The sequence below is a fragment of the Amphibalanus amphitrite genome, unplaced genomic scaffold (assembly GCF_019059575.1).
Source record: "Amphibalanus amphitrite isolate SeventyFive unplaced genomic scaffold, NRLGWU_Aamphi_draft 000729F_arrow, whole genome shotgun sequence".
Classification (NCBI taxonomy): domain Eukaryota; kingdom Metazoa; phylum Arthropoda; class Thecostraca; order Balanomorpha; family Balanidae; genus Amphibalanus; species Amphibalanus amphitrite.
This window is the reverse complement of record NW_024882223.1, coordinates 214,122-230,319: the sequence shown is the minus strand read 5'-3', so window position 1 is coordinate 230,319 and position 16,198 is coordinate 214,122. Positions and strand designations below refer to the sequence as shown.

The 16,198-nt window shown below is 54.3% G+C and overlaps 2 protein-coding genes across 7 annotated transcripts in view; one reads left to right on the top strand and one right to left on the bottom strand.

Annotated features, from left to right (window-relative positions):
• LOC122365309 (matrix-remodeling-associated protein 7-like) overlaps window positions 1–10,489 on the top strand; it is a 17,112-nt gene extending 6,623 nt beyond the window's left edge. For 3 of the 6 annotated variants that reach the window (XM_043336433.1, XM_043336431.1, XM_043336432.1), the window contains exons 3-4: window positions 104–266; window positions 934–2,111. In XM_043336433.1, coding sequence (XP_043192368.1) covers window positions 104–266; window positions 934–1,675 — 905 coding nt within the window. In that variant the 3' untranslated portion in view covers window positions 1,676–2,111. Of the gene's footprint in view, window positions 1–103; window positions 267–933; window positions 2,112–4,753; window positions 5,285–5,518; window positions 5,651–5,987; window positions 6,127–7,369; window positions 7,657–8,694 lie in introns of those variants that run through there. The other 3 variants (XM_043336434.1, XM_043336435.1, XM_043336436.1) reach the window with 2 other exon arrangements.
• LOC122365295 overlaps window positions 10,472–16,198 on the bottom strand; it is a 16,963-nt gene continuing 11,236 nt past the window's right edge. The window contains exon 13 of the mRNA XM_043336405.1: window positions 10,472–15,880. Within this exon, the coding sequence (XP_043192340.1) occupies window positions 10,585–15,880 (5,296 nt within the window). The 3' untranslated portion in view covers window positions 10,472–10,584. The remainder of the gene's footprint in view (window positions 15,881–16,198) is intronic.

Genomic DNA, 16,198 nt, shown 5'->3' with positions numbered 1-16,198 from the left:
CGTTTTTATATTCTGCACAGTGCACACCAATTTAGTTCTATTGGTGACATTTTGTTCTGTTGGATGAAATGAAATGGTAACAATACTCTCCTTCCATCATCAGTGCAAGCTGCCAAAGAGAGGTGGAAGTCTTTGCGGGACTACTATCTGGCCAGAAAAAGGAAGACTCTGCCCAGTGGATCAGCAGCACCTGCAGGTGGCCATCAGCACCTAGGACCCTATGGGAATATGCTCAGATTTCTGGACCCCAGCACCCAGCGTGGGCCGTGAGTATTAATTAAACAGATGTGCAATATCCATACCTACTTTGTCCTCCATCCAGCCATCCTTTGGCTTTGTCCATCATTCTATATTGTCACACAGGTCAGAATTGACAGTTTGTCATTGTCCTGCTGAAATATTCAAGGTAATAGTTCCATGCATAGTAACTTGGATGTACCTTTTGTTACCATGACCTCCCATAGTGTTTATTTTATATTTCCTATCACTCGATTACTTATGTTCCTTGTTCTGAAATGCAACCATGATTCCCTCCATGACTTCATCAGCTCGCCTGCCTGAAATATGTACTGAAGCCATGTTCTCTCATTTTGTACCCAATGCATATTTCACATCAGTTCCTTTCCCTTATCTGCCGAAACGTTAGTGTGTTTCTATCCAAACTTAATCATCAGAGTTAACGAATTGCCCCATATTGATTTAACCCGCTCCAGGCTGGGGAGAGGGTGGGGGTGGGGGGTATGGACAGTGGACACCCCCGAGTGGTTTTTCGCAGATATCTGAAAAATGGCCCCGCCGTTTGTCGCTACGTTGGTCCAGGAGCCGAGACTGGGTGATGTTCAGAACCCCACCCCCTCCGGTCCGGCGCGGTTTTCTCCATTCCACATTCAACGTCCCAAACCTTTCCTTATTTCCATATTTTTTCCTTTTCAGTACAACCTCATCCATGACCTTCCGGCTGGATTCACATGGAGGCGGAGATGATCCTGGAGGTGATCCTGGGGCTGAGACCAACACTCACCCTCACATCCTGTATCTTGAAGATACCCAATATGAAATTGAAGTGACTGAGGAGAACACAGACGACACACCGCACTCACATGATACAACACAAAACACATCGCGCGCTGACTTCACTGAAAACACACCGCGCGCTCTGAGCACACGAAACGCACCGGCACAAAACACATCGCGCGCTCACCACACTCAGCACACAACGCGCGCTCTGGGCACACAACACACACCGGGCACACAAGGCACACGGCTCGTGCACGACACAACGCACGCTCTGGGCGCACAAAACGCACCGACACAGAACACGCAGCGCGCCCACCAGACTCAACACACAACACGCGCTCCGAGCACACAACACACACCTGGCACACAAGATACACCGTCCGCTGACGACACACACACACCGCGTGGCCAGGACACACAAGGTACATCGGATACACAAGGTACACCGCGCACCACATCGGGCACACGAAGCAAGCGCAAAACAACAGACATAGACTATGCTATCTTGGAGGAGCTAGATAGGAGCAGGAGACAACAATCTGACAGGGACTACACATTCTGTATGAATGTGTATGCTGAGCTGCAGCACAGGAGTGAGGCCACCAAAAAACTGATCAAACGTGCGTTCCAGCAGATCCTAGATGAATACGAGGACTGAAGGACACTTATGATACCCATAAGTCACTGAGACTGCGACGTGTTTGTATGTGTGGCTGTGGTTGATTTTTTTTTTTTTTTTTTGTTAAGCTTACTGGTGCCTTGACGTTGATGCCTACGTGTAGAGACAACCTGTTTTGCCGTATGTATCTCTATGGATATTTATTTTGTAGCTGACGATGTTTGTTATGTATTGTCATGGCGTTTATATCCGCAGGGATGAAGGACAGACTGCCTTTTCTGCGATATTTACCTATGGCTGTTATTGTTCAATTTGGAGTTGACAACGTTTGTTTCGTCGTTGCGTTGATAGCCACAGCCCACAAGGACAGACAGCTTTCGTTAAGTCGTCTGTCCCTGTGATATAAGTTGTTCGTTTTGGTTAGCAACAACCAACAGTAGTTTGTTGCTGATATTCATTCAATACATGGCTTTGCCGTGCTTGTTGATTGTTTTTGAGAGCAATTGCCGGTAACAGTGACATCATCTTTACGATATACACATTCAATCGTAACCATCGTCAGCTTATATTTCAAACTTCACGACACATTGAATCGATGCTTGAATCGTCAAGTAAACGGCGTGAAATAATCAATCCGTTTAGACCAGGCACTGAATAGTTCAAAATTCAAATCATCACTTTTACAAGAACGGCACATCCAACATCATACCGCTTCTTATGCGCTCTCGCCATGGTAGTCACAGCGGCAGTGGTTACACACACACGGCGTACACGCACACATGATACACCCACAGTTCTTCACTAGCGGCGAATGCTGTTCAGCTGCCAGGGGACACTGCCGACGCCGCTGAAGTACTCGACGTACTTCTCTCGTACTTGGGCCGCCTGCTGAGGGTGGTTGTGAGACGCGCCTGCGTCATGTAGGTCACGGAGACCGGGGATGTCTCGTCGCTCTTCAGGCGTGACGTAGCCGTAGGCCGCTGGCCCTCCACGTCTGGTCTCGATGTCCTTCTCTCTCAGGAAGTTATGAAGGACGCAGGTTGCCAGGACGATGAGTTTAACGGCCTCCACGTCACACCCGATCGGACCCCGGAACACCCGCCACCGTTGTGCGAGGATCCCGAACGCGTTCTCGGAGGTCCGACGGGCGCGGCTGAGTCTGTAGTTAAAGACACGTCGTTGGTCGTTCGTCAGGCGCGACCCAGGAAATGGCCTCATCATATGTTGCCGCAGCGGAAAAGCCTCATCTGCCACGAACACGTGAGGCACGGTCACTGCGGAGCCAGGGAGCGGCTCTGGGCCAGGCAGAACAGGCGGCCCGCCGTTGTCTTGGTCCTCCAGCAGCCGACCCAGGTCGCTTCCTCCCCACACTCCCCCGTCACTCTCCTGACCGTGGCTGCCCACGCTGATGTAGCGAAAGCGACACTTCGCGTCCACCACAGCCATCAGCACGATGCTGAAGAACCCTTTATAGTTAAAGTTCATGGAGCCACTGTTGGCAGGCTTGTCGACCATGATATGCTTTCCATCAACCGCCCCACAGCAGTTGGGAAACTGCCACTCCTCCTCGTAATCCAGGGCGTGCTGGCGCCACTGCTCGGGCGACGGTAGCCCCATCAGCCCTGGTCCGAGCTCCTCCCAGATGGCGCGGCATGTCTCAGGGACGATCAGGCGGATCGTGGCGAAGCCTATGCGGTAAGATTCTGCCACAGACTTCATAGTCCCACCTGACGCCAGGTAACTGCAAAAGGTGTACACATATGTAGTAATTAAAAAATGTCAGTCCTTTCCAATCTGGGTCGAAACAAGCAGCACGTTGGAACTTTTAAGTGACTAATTGTTACGTCATTGCGCCTATGTCATATTCGTAATTAGTCGATTGGAAATTGAGACACCTTTTCTGGTTATGCAAGCTTATGTGTTTCGGCGTTTTAATTGACTTTGATGAAGTTGAACGCGAGGAATCACAACCAAATGCTACATTAGGTTGTAAAGAACTGAATTGCGTTTTCCCACACACGTGGCGTTTTCTCACCTACGTCTGCAGGAGAGACCGGACCCACTATGCCCCCCCCCCCCCACCATCGAAAGGTTCTTCATGACTCCCGGGGGCCCCCGGGGAACCTGGGGGGCCCTATACACTGTGGGGGGCCCCTTCGAAAGCAGGTGGCCCCCTCCTGGGCGAAATCCTGGGTACGTGCCTGGTTTCATTGAGAATTATACGCGCATTGAAAGTATGAAGAGGCTTCAGGTCTTACCGCAGCGTTGCCGCCAGGCGCTCTGCTGCCGAGATCGGCTTCCTCAGGTGCGTGATCTCCTTCGTGATGACGGGCTCGATCTTGCCGAGCACCTCGTCAAATTCATTGACGCTCATCCTGAAGTAGCGTCGATGGCCCTCAGGATCATTCTGGCGCAGTTCCTGTACTAGTGTGTGGAACTCGCCGCACTCTTCTCGGCGCAACAGCACCGGGCGAACCCACAGGCTTCGTCGCTGTCTCTCGCGTTCACGGCGCAAAAATAAAACTCTTAATAATGTTTGACGATCCATTTATTGCGGCTCAACTTCAACAGATCAGACAATACGACGTACACAAATGCGGCTGCTGCATAGCACGCATTCGCAGAGGCCGCTCCGATTGGAACGAAAAAACGCAGAAACCGAAAAAACGCAGAAACCGAAAAAACGCGGAAACCGAAATCCCGCAGAAACCGAAAAAACGTCGCTAGTGTAGCCTGAGCTTTAGTTGCTCGCGACATACTGACCTTAGCGCGTGCCTGCGTCTGCGGGATCGTCGGATTGTCTTCGTTCTGCGGTTACAGCCACGGAAAATTCGAACGAGACTTTAATTTAATATTATCACCACTTAATTGTTTTCTAAGAAGCTCGATAGAACCGGGATGTTAAATTCGAATATTTGACTCTTTGAAATTCAAAAACTCTGGGGAACCCTTTACACCACACGAGGCCCGAGCTTTCGAGCCACACCGGACGACGCACTGTCGAAAAGCGAAGAGGCGCCGGTGTAATCGTAGAGGAAAACTGTCCACAGGAAACACAAAACGCCAGCACCGACCGCCAGCCCGACACAAACCGGACTGGATTTGAGTTAATGCGACGGCGGGCGGTGAGCTATTATGAGCGAACGGTGACCGAATGGTGAGCGGGCAATGAGCGGTTTCCGACCTTGAGTCTGTTGTCGGTGAGTCGTGAGGTGTGTACTGCTCAGTCGCGGTAGAGAAGCCCTCCAGGACGGTGGTCACTCGCGGCGGAGTCGGGCTGGTCGGTCAGTGGTGGGAGCTTTGTCGAGTCTGAGTCAATAAAAAACAGCGGTAAAGTCAGCCGACCAGTTGCGGCAGTATAGTCAGTACGGCTGCAGGCTGGTCATTAGCGTCGGTCGGTTGTCTGCGTCTGTAGTCAGACAGTGGCTAATCACGACAGAGGGCGGCTCGTCACTCAGTCGGTCGGCGTAGGAGCTGACGGGCAGTGTAGTCGGTCGGTCAGTCGGCGTATAAGTGGACCCCTGGGAGGCGGGACTGTACCCGTGGACGGTCAGTGAACTGAGCGTCTGAGGTGCGCTGCCGGGACAGAAGACCGGCAGACGGACCGATACTGGGCGGCCGTGTGTCAGACTGAAGAATCAACGGAAGGTGCGATACTTCTGGTGTATTGAACCCGTTGAATGACACCTTTGTCATTCTGAATCGGACTCTGCTGAGGAGTATCGGGATTGTACTGATACAATTTTGTCAATTTCATTGGAGCAAGCAAACAAAATGGCTTTGGTACAAAGAAGCAGTAGAAAATGGAACCCACTACCCTCCAATTATCCCTCTCTCAACGCTGTCAGGCCGACCTGTCACCCCTGTATCTCTCTCCTCCAGGGAGTCAGTCATGACGGGCGCGGCCGGAGGCGGCGCCGGAGAGTTCAGTAGCGCCTGGACGCTAGCGGAGGCGGCAGCCCGCGATCCGTTCCACCTCGGACAGTTCTTCGCACTTCTCTGGGGAAACACCAGGTGAGTGGGCGCCGGAGGTACGCCGTGGATCGCGCTGGTGTTGGCGGGAGTGTCGCTGTGATATGTCTGTTTCAGTCTCGCTGCTTGCGGGTATGTTTGTCGTAAGCCTTGCACAGTGCACACGTTTAATTTTGAAATGCGTGCCTGCATTATCATTTTAGAATAAATGTATTTCCATAACTTATTACTTAATGACCGGTCATTATTCTGCGTGAAGGCGAATCGAATAAGGATAATTGACTTACAAAATAATGAGTGGCCTCATACACAGCCCAGTGAGCTAAACGTATAGGCTAGCCCACTGTGTTCACCCGTCTTCGACTGTCTATTTCTCCAGCGGGTACCTGCTGGCCGCCTGCCTGGTCTCGGTGGCCGCCGTCCTGCTCAGCTGGGTGTACATGGTCCGCGGCGCCGGACCAGCGCGTGGTCCGGACCAGAGGACCGGTGGTCCGTCGGAGGACCGCTCCTCACCGGCGGTAAGTGGCGGAGTTGGGAACACCGGCGGGACATACATGGGTTAGGTATTCTTCATCCATGGGCGGGACGCGGCGGTAGCGGCCGCCCTGGGTCTGGCGTCAAGAGATCCGTAATGGTTGTTTGGTGTGGTCCACGCTATTGGCCCGATACCGCTTTTTCGCAAATATTCACATTGGTTCTAGATTTTGTCACATGAATTATCGTAATATATGTTTGTTTAACGTGTGTTTGTTATACGGTGTCTCTTTTCATGCTCGAAATCATTTGTTTGCGTTATTCCGCATTTTAGGTGGGGTGTCAACTCAAAACGCATTGTCCTGTCTGTTTTCATGCTGCGTCTTGCAAAGTAACTTATGGACTCATCATCAGAAATGTTCATATATCCAATTCCGAGAAAGACAACTGCAGCGATATCCCACAGCGGACAACGCACCTGATGAGTCCAAAACAACATACATAGCATGCATAATGAGAAAACTTTCGCTTGGAGCGGGCAAACCACCTTATGCTTGCCTAGACATGATCTCTTTATGGCCAAACTTAGTCTGGCTCTCGAACAGTTTCGTGAGTGAGAGATAGTACCGCTCAATAAACGGTCGATCTTCGACGGGCGACGGTCAATGGGCGATGAGCGATGAGCGATGAGCGATGGTCTATGGTTGATGTCAATAGGAGTCCGTGTCGTTCCGGGCTCGGTCAGATCAATGAGACAGTCGGTCCCAGTGCGTGTGTTAGGGTAGCGTGACGACAGAAAATAAGGCTGAAAGGGACTCTGCCGCACGGAATCGAGTGTGTCATATGGAGGGAGGGGGATGATGCTGTATGGAGGGAGGGATGGCTGGGTGGTCTGGGTATGGGCTCAGCTGTCCCAGAACACAGGGTGGGTGGGAGTGGGAACGGAAATGCTGAAAGTGAACGATTCTGAGGATATTGCTATTTTCCATGTGCCTCCATGTTTTTTATGATTTACTTATTCTTCCTATGGGATGCGTGCACAATATTAAGTTGTTACTCGATGTTTTGCCCCCCAAAGGCCATTTATACATTTTTTGTGATGATACTTTTCACGTTTAAGTGATTGTGTAATTTCAATATATGTTTATGAATATTAAATGATATTAAATTTAAAACTCGTTACACCTTTAGGCTTTACTCCAACCGTTCTATTTGTCGCGCTATTGCCTGCAACATTTTGCTCTCACGTCCTGACTCTCCCCACCTTCCCCTCTGCTCCTCACACAGACTCGCTCTCCGACAAAGACCAGTTGCTGCAGCCCCGCCGCCGCCGATGACGCCGATGACGCCTCTGATGACGCCGACTCGGCCAGCGCTGACGCCGCCGCGGTCCCTCCTCCCCCTCCTGAGGAGGAGGAGGAGTTGGGTTCCTCAGAGGAGGGCGGAGGAGGGGTTCCCGACCTGGTGGAGATGGCCCACCACCTGCCGGCCAGGATGAAGCAGGCCGAGCTCAGACACATCCGGCAGAAACTGCAGAGCGATATGACTGAGGAGCAGCGGCGCAGAGAGCGACAGTGAGTAACGGGAGGGAGAGAGAGGGAGAGGGGGAGGGGCTGGTCTGGACAGAGGGACTGAGGGGAGAGGGGTAGGGGGAGGGATGCGATGTTGGAATCCAGCTTTGGGACATCCTAATGTACTGTTAATGCGACTCGACAGTCTTTTTGTCCTGACATACCCATTAGCGTGTCAGGGCAATGACATATCCATTACCGCATAGGTACCCATTATCGTATCGATAGCTCATGTCACAATATGGCGGAGACCTGACAGTGCATGTCATCGTGAACGTGCCATCGTGTCATCATCGTGAACGTATCCAACTCAACCAACACGAACTCGATACTCTTCTCAGCACCTGACATTTTATCCGTCAAATCTGACACTTGATTTTGGGGGGTTAGACACCTTCCTTCGGTCTGAAAACATTTCAGACTGAGCCGGAACGATTATAGGAATTAGGGGGAGACATTGGTCTGGGCGAGCGCCCTGGTGAGTCGCCGCGGCTGAGCCCGTCCGAATGGACAGGCCGAGCACCTCCCCCCCCCCCCCCTCAAGCACTCACCGCACCCGGCTACGGGCGTGCTGTTACAGGCTTTCCTGCATGGGATAAAGTTGCCCGTTCAGCACGGAGCAGGGGTTTGAGGTGTGGAGGAGAAGGGTTTAACTGTCCTGAGGATGGAAATGACGGAACGGTCAACACTTGATACAGTCGACACCCTCTTGGAATCCGTCTGACACACCTGACACTTCTGGTACCCATCTGACACCTACCTGACGTGGACACACCCGGTGCGTTCGCCACAGAGTGGAACAGCCTGGACCAGATGACTGTCATTATGGAGCACTGTTCCAACACTTCTGAGTGACACTTCTTACACCTATCTTTGACACCCACATGTTACACTTCTGACACCCACCTGGCACACCTGACACCCTCCTGACACCCGTGTTGTGTGTCACAGGGTGGAGCGGGACCAGATGACTGCCATCATGGAGCACTACTTCTGACACCCACCTGACACGCACCTGACACCCGGTCCGGTATTCCACAGGGTGGAGCGTGACCAGATGACTGCCATCATGGAGCTGATGCAGAAGAACAGCGACAAGTTCGGCTCGCCCTCGCTCGACGACATGCAGGCACAGCTCAAACTCTACATGTGAGAGTGGTACGGACACGCCGGGGACGACGGTTCGAGTCCCGGTGAGAGCTGATACTTTATCGAAGGTCGGGAACGGGGAGACGAAGTGGGAACAGGAACTTAAGGTTCTTTGGCTGAGGGTTTTACTGCTGATGAACGCGATTGTTATCGAATTTGGGAAGCGATGGTGTTACGCGTAGGTACATCTTTTCAATGTTGCGAATATTTTATTTTGAATCCGGCAACATTTTCAACTCTACCTCCTACCAACTAAACCCACGGTCGTCACTTTCCGAAATTCATTGGTAGGGCTCTAATGGCTAATTTTAGGATACCAAAGCCATTCTTACCATGCAGCGCCATGTAATCGTTAATGCTAAAATTCTAAATTATTGGGAGTGCTCGGGCCCTACCAAGTTTATACAGAACGACACCGATGTCTACCTACTACCTACGTACTACACAGTAATTTGATTAATTCGAATGTCGTACATAGAGAGATACAGCAGTTATGGGGACCTGGGGTATTCACGATAAACCGTCCAACGAAGAGCTACTATATTTCTTAGTTAATAGTTTCACCACCTTAATAACTGCACTTAAAGTTTGTTAGCTTTTTTCCTACCACATGGCGCGACGTCCGTGGACAGCAGGCCATATTGGGTGTCTGGCGCTACCTCTTTTCTCTGTGGGGTAGCAAAAGATCTATAATATTAAACTGCCGCTGGTAGTGCCGAGTGCCGACTACACCCGAGCTAGTCATTGACTCGAGGAGTTTCTGTCAGGGAACTCGGGGAGTGCTGTCCACGATACTACGTGTGTTGTTCGTTTGTGAGAGTATCGTACGAATATGTGACACATTATCGTGCACGATGTATGTGATCTTGAATACTGATGTTATGAGTGAATGCGGATATTTCCAATATTCATTGGCAATTATGGATAACGTTTTAGTATCGGACTGTTATTTATCTTGCCTTGTGTCTCATCCTGCGTGATTCAGAGTATCACCAACATGTCACGAGGAAAAGACGTTTAAGTTACTGGTTAATGTGCTTACTGTGTTTTCCTTCCCAACTGGCCTTTGGCCAACTCCTTTTCCAACGCCTTTTCCCGGGTAGATGAGGACCACTTTTTCTGCAACACACCTATGATGCGTATTCGGTCCATTTTGTGGGAACCAAACTCACTTTCCTCCATGTGTACTTTTATCAAAGGTAGTGATTTCTATCATAAACTGTTTTGTTGTAGTGGTGTATTCGTCATGTAGTTAATTGGAATTCGCAGCGTAGTGGGTACGCTGTGATCATGGCTCGTTCAGTACCGCAATGTGTCACAGTCTCTTCCATTTCCTTCCCACCAACTGGATACATAGCTGAGCTTCAATGGGTAACTGTCCAGACGTCTTCAGCTAGCCGGCTAGATGGAGGATCCGAGGCTGCTTTTGGAGGAGTGTGTGTATGGTGACTGATCTCTAGTTATGTGTCCACTGCAGTGTTTGCTCGCTGTTTTGTCATGCATAGTTAGTAGTGGTTTTACTCGACATAGTTCAATGTGCTATTGGCCTAAACGACAAGGACACTTCTTCCATGTATGGACGGCGCATTCCTGCCAGAAAGCATCGATAGTAATTCTATCCGCAAGCACTCGTGACTTTGTGCATCTGTGTCTACAGCTGTAAACAATATATTGTTTTTGTATCCAGTGTATATTGAAAGCATTCTCTTACAGTATTTTCCCGATCGCGCCGATTTACAAATTAACCAATATGGCAGTGTTGAACCGTTAAAATCGTGCTGCTTAGAAGAAGTCGTCCTCGGTTCCAGGATCTTCCCCAGTGGGGGCGGAGACCTCCCCCTCGGTCTCCGGAGCGTCTCCCTCGGTCTCCGGCGCGTCCCCCTCTGTCTCAGTGACGTCTCCTTCAGTGCCAGGGGCGTCTCCCTCGGTTTCTGGTGCGTCTCCCCCAGTCTCGTCCGCGGGCTCATGAACTGCCAGCACCGTCTCCGATTCGCCTCCGTCGGCGCCTCCAGCCACCGCCTCCGCCTCTCCGTCGTGATCTGCTGTCTCCTGTGCCTCTTCCGTTGTCTCTGTTGTCACTTGTGTCTCCTCTATCGTCTCCTGCGCCTCCTCTGCTGTCTCTTGTAACTCTTCCGTTGTCTCTTGTGTGTCTTGTGTCTCCTCCGTTGTCTCCTGTTCACCTATTTCAGCTTCAGGCGCGACTGTCTCCGCTGTCGTCTCGCCTACCGTTGCGTCTCCGTCCAGCTCTGATGTCTCCCCACCAGGAGCCTCTTGTTGTTCCACCTCCGATGTGTTTCCAGCCTCTTCCTCTGTCTCTGTTCCTCCTCCTCCTCCGTCCTCTCCGTCTGTCTTTTCCACCTCCTCTGTTCTCTCGTCTTCAGTTCTCTCTCCTTCCGTGTTGTCTTCTTCTCCCGTTTTCTCTCCTTCGTGAACCGTTTCCAGTTTATCCACGGACGCGTCTGCTCCTCCAATGCCTACCCCGGTATCTTCCAGTGAGGACTCGGCCACTATGGAGAGCTGGGCATCACTTCCCCGCGCGTAACTGGCGCCCGCCGTGGGCGCCGTCCAGCCCACATCCAGTTCGTCCTTATCAATAGACGCCGTGGTCTCGACCTGAGATCCGTGTGGGCTCATCTGGGACTCGCTGGCTGCTCCGGGACCCTCTGTGGACTCCGTGGGTTGGTGGGTGGATTCGGGTGCAGAGGCCAACGCGCCGCCCTCCTCTGGTGCGTGTGAGCTTTCCGCTGCAGCGTTTGCTTCCTCTGCGTCGGCAGCGGTATCAGACGGGGCGGCGTCCTCTCCAGCACCGGCGTCTGTCGTCTCCTCCCCGTCTGTGGCCGCTGGAGTCTCTTCGGGTTCAACATCTGTGGCCTCAGCCGGCGGAGAGGTGCTGCCCTCACCATCCGCGCTGCCCGCCGAGCCGGCACGAGGCGTACCCTGGCCGCTGGCCTCTGCGGGCTCCTCTGTGGGCTCATCTGTCGGTTCTGCTGGCTCTGGTTCATCTACTGGTGGCTGTTCTTCGTCACCGGTCAGCGTTGTGCGACTGCCGGCCGTTGCCTCTGCATCAGATGGCTGAGGCTCGTCTTCGGTCTCTGTGGGCGGCAGCGTCTCGTCCTCGGTCTCAGTCGGTCCGTCGGCGTCAGCCTCGGCCTCTGATGGAGGAATGGCGTCCTCCTCGGCGTCAGTTGCCGCAGGAGTTGGCTCGAATTCGTCTGGCTCGGCGCTGTCCGCTGCGGGTGCAGACTCAGAAGGCTCGTCCCCGTCAGTAGGCTGTTCTTCCTCCGTCTGTCCCTCTTCTTCCGTTTGCTCCTCCCCTTCTGTCGTGAGCAGGGATTCTCCCTCTCCTTCCGTTGCTGCTAATGATTTATCCTCAGCCTCAGTTGCTGGTAATGATTCATCCTCTTCGTCGATGGTTGCTGACGGCTCTTCGTTCTCTGTACCCTCCTGGTTCTCGTCAGCGCTCTCTGCGGCGGTCGACTCTCCTCGCTCGTGGTTTTCACCATCGGTTACCACCAACTCATCCTCGGTTTCTCCCGCGAAGAAGTCGTCGTGCTCCTCGCCAGGCTCGCTCTGACCTTCGCTCTCCCCGGCGGTTTGTTCCTCCTCTTGTTCCATAGCTCGTAAACTCTCTCTACTCTTCATCTCCTCCTCGAGTCTCTTCCTGTCCTCCTCGACAGCTCTCTTTTCCTCGGCGATCTGCGACTCGATCCTCTCTAGTCGCTCCCGCTCCTCCTCCTCCCGTCTCAGTGACTCCCGCCGCTCCTTCTGGAGGGTTTCCATCTGACTGGCCACCCGTCGGTCCTCCATCTCCTGGCGAGAGATGCGCTCCTGCAGCTGCTGCCACGACTCGGTGATCTTCTGACTCTGCTTGGCCATGCGGCTGTGCTCGGCGTCCGCCTGCCGAGCGTCCTCGCGCCGGCGGAACTCACTCTCGGAAAGCTCCGAGACGGCCATCGTGCCCGAGTGGCTCTCCTTTGCCAGCGCCTCCACCCGCCGCCGCTCCTGCTCCAGACACTCCCGCTCCTCCTCCAGCGTCAGACGCTCCTCCTCCAGCCGCTCGCTCTCCTGGATCAGTCGCTGCCGCTCCTCCTCCAACTTCTGCTCCCGCTTCTTCAGCTTCTTTGTCTTCTTCGGCGGCTGCTTCCTGCGGTTTCGGGTGGCCGGCGGAGCGCAGCCGCCGCCGCTTACCGGCTTCTGCACCTTGGGTTTCCTCTGCGGGTATTTCTGCGCGGTGGGACCGATCAGTGGCTTGATCACCGGCGGACGGGTGGCGTACATCTCGATGGCCGCGCAGATGCAGCCCTTCTTGGCGTGCTCTATGGGGATCTGCTTCCCCCGCAGCTGTAGCGGCGGGTCCACGCAGCAGTGGCGTTTGCCGCCACGCTTCCCGAACTGATCCCAGGTCTCCTGCCGACACGCGGCGTGGTAGGTCGAGCAGCCGGGGCGCACGACGGTGGTGATTTTGGGCGGTTTGGCGCAAGGCGGCGGCACTCGGCCGCTGGAGGGCGGCGAGGACCACAGCTTCTCGGCCTCGTCCCAGACACTGGCCGAGGAGTGCGCGGCCGCTAAGGAGGACGGGCGCCGGCCTGTGGACGAGGACGAGGACAGGCGCCGCGAGGAGGAGGACGCGGAGGAACGGCGGCGACCCCCGCCGCTGGAGCGCCGGATGGTGACGCTCTGGCGGGATGTCACCTTCTCTTCCTCCTGCCATTGCCGTTCGTCTTCCTCTTCATCATATTGCTTGTCGTCATCGTCATGCCTCATTTCCACCTCTTCCTCTCTTCTCCATTGTTGTGCTGGTTCCTCCTCCTCCACTTCCCTCTCGTCTTCCTCATGTTGGTTTTCCTCCACCGCCGACTGCGGTTCTTCCTCCTCCCGCTCCGTCTCCTCCCGTTCCACCTCGGTCTCCTCTCGCTCCGTCTCCTCCCGCTCCACCTCGGTCTCCTCCCGTTCCACCTCGGTCTCCTCCCGTTCCACCTCGGTCTCCTGACCTCCCGTTCCGTCTGTCTCGCTCTGCAGCCACAGGCCGCTGTCGGGCGCCGCCGGCCGCTCGTGGGTCGACTCTGCCCCGCTCAGCACGGCAGACGAGTCGCCGAGGAAGTCCCCGCTACTGGCGCTCACTGCCGACTCTCGGCTGGCGCGAGCGGACGCCTCCGTCTCGCCGTTGAGAGTCGGCTCCTCAGGCGGGCACGCTGAGGCGTCGCTCAGGGCTGCCACACTGCCGGAAAGAGAGGCTGGGCCGCTGGGAGTAGTGGATAGCTGACCACTGCGGGCGGGGGATGCTCGCCCGCTGCCGGAGGGTGATGCTGCATCACTAGTTACACCACTTGTTACACCGCTAGTTACACCACTTGCTACACCGCTTGCTACACCGCTAGCTACACCACTAGCTACACCACTGGTAACACCACTGGTTACACCACTAGCTACACCACTTGCTACACCACTAGTCACCCCGCTGGCACGCGGTGCCACCTCTCCACTTTGACTTTCCGACGCCGCCTGTTCGTCGCTGGCCGGTTCCAGTCCGCTGTCGTAGGCCGCCGCTCCCTCCGCTGACGTGGTTCGCTCTGCTGAAGCTGAAGACATCGTGACGCCAGTCTGTGAAGGATGTGGCGAGCTCACTGCGCTGGCCTCCGTCTCTGCGCGGTCGCTCTCCGACATCCCTGCGCCCGAGTCTAAGCCTGCAACAGACGCTGTGAGACCGGGAGTTGACTCAGCTACTGCCGTGCCACTGGCTGCTATAGAAGCTCGCGAGCCGGGGAGGTCGCTCCTTGATGCCCTGGAACGTGACGTCATTGAGGCGCGTGACGTCACACGGGATTGTGACGTCATGCCGGCGACGGAGCCAGTGTTGTCCAGAGGCTCGGCCTCTGAAGACGAAGAAGCTGCCACGCGCGAGCCGGTCTGGGCGAGCCGCTGTGATGAAGATACGCCCACCCTTGATCCGGTCTTTGATGTCTGAGAAGTTGACACACCGACTTTAGATCCTGTCCTCGATGCCTGAGACGGCGAGGCGTCTACTCTCGATCCAGCTCTGGACGTCTGGGAAGGGGTGACGTTGGCAATCGAGCCCGTTCTCGACGTCCGTGACAGCGGAGCGCTTGTCTTTGATCCTGTCTGAGATATCTTTTGTGATGGGGACGCACCGAGTACGGATCCCGTTTGAGAGAGCTGACCTGAGGCTCGAGGCGATGGCAGGGCGTCAGACTCGAGCGCTGATTGGCTGACACTCGCAGCCCCGGGTCCTGATTGGCTGGCGACTGGAGTCAGCTGACCTGAGGCGGTGGCGGAGGCGGTGATGCCCTCTCCGTCGCTTGGGACCGGGGTCAGCTCGCCAGGTGACCTCCCGGCGTCAGAGGTGTCAGCAGGGTCGGTATTGTCCGCCCCACCAAAGCCTCCGTCATCGGTGGCATCAGCGCTGGAAGCTTCGTTACCTGAGGCGGTGTTTGTGGCGGAGGCGGCGCCGAAGTCGTCCAACTCGCCGGCGTGCTGAGAGCCCGCTGCGGTTCGCGCTGCGGACGAACTCGTCACCGTCATCGGGCCCTTGGAGGAGCCCCTGGCGAGACCCGAACTGGAGCCCCGAGACTGCGTCCTGGCCATACTCGATGTCGATGTGGGACCCGAGGGAGTTCTGGCCAGGCTGGATGTCGATCCCCTTGGAGAACTTCTTGCAACACTTGATGTGGACGTGGGCCCTCTGGACGAAGTTTTGGCTAAGCTTGACGATGACATGGGACCTCTTGATGAGGACTTTGCCAGTCCGACTCCAGTGCTGCTTTTCTGTGATATTCGCGATGATCTTTTCTGTAGAGTTTGTGACGATCGAGCCGCGATGCTCTGCCTGCTGCTGGCGTTGAGGGAAGCATTGCTGGACGTCGCAGGGTTTCCTGGGGTGGAAGCTTCAGCCGATTCTTCCAGGGGTGATTGGGATGGCGACCCGGATAAATTTTGATCCTGACGTTCGTTTGAAGTGGCGCTAGCAGACTGAGGCGGTGAATTTAATGAATCCTGACTAAATGACATCCTATCCGACGCGACAGGTAAAGGTGGATTCGTTGCACTTCTCTGGTAATTTGTTTACCGCTATAAAACAGGAGGGCTTAGGTGAATCCATTCATTAGTAACTTTTCCATGCGTTTTTCTTAATAAGATTTATTGCTCAGTGAGATTTTGAACGTTGCGCGAAAATTTTCCCAAGCGAAAAGTCGAAAAGGCCGGTACAGTGATTTCAGCTAAAATTTCCCAGACGAGTGGCGGTGAAAGCAAGTGTCTGTAGGTGTATTTGCTTTTCTGTCTGAAGTCCGGGGACATTCGAGAAAAGTACCTCGCATTTTATTATGCATGTCGTACGAACATAAAACCGTACAAATCACCTCGGCTTAGGTACATTAAA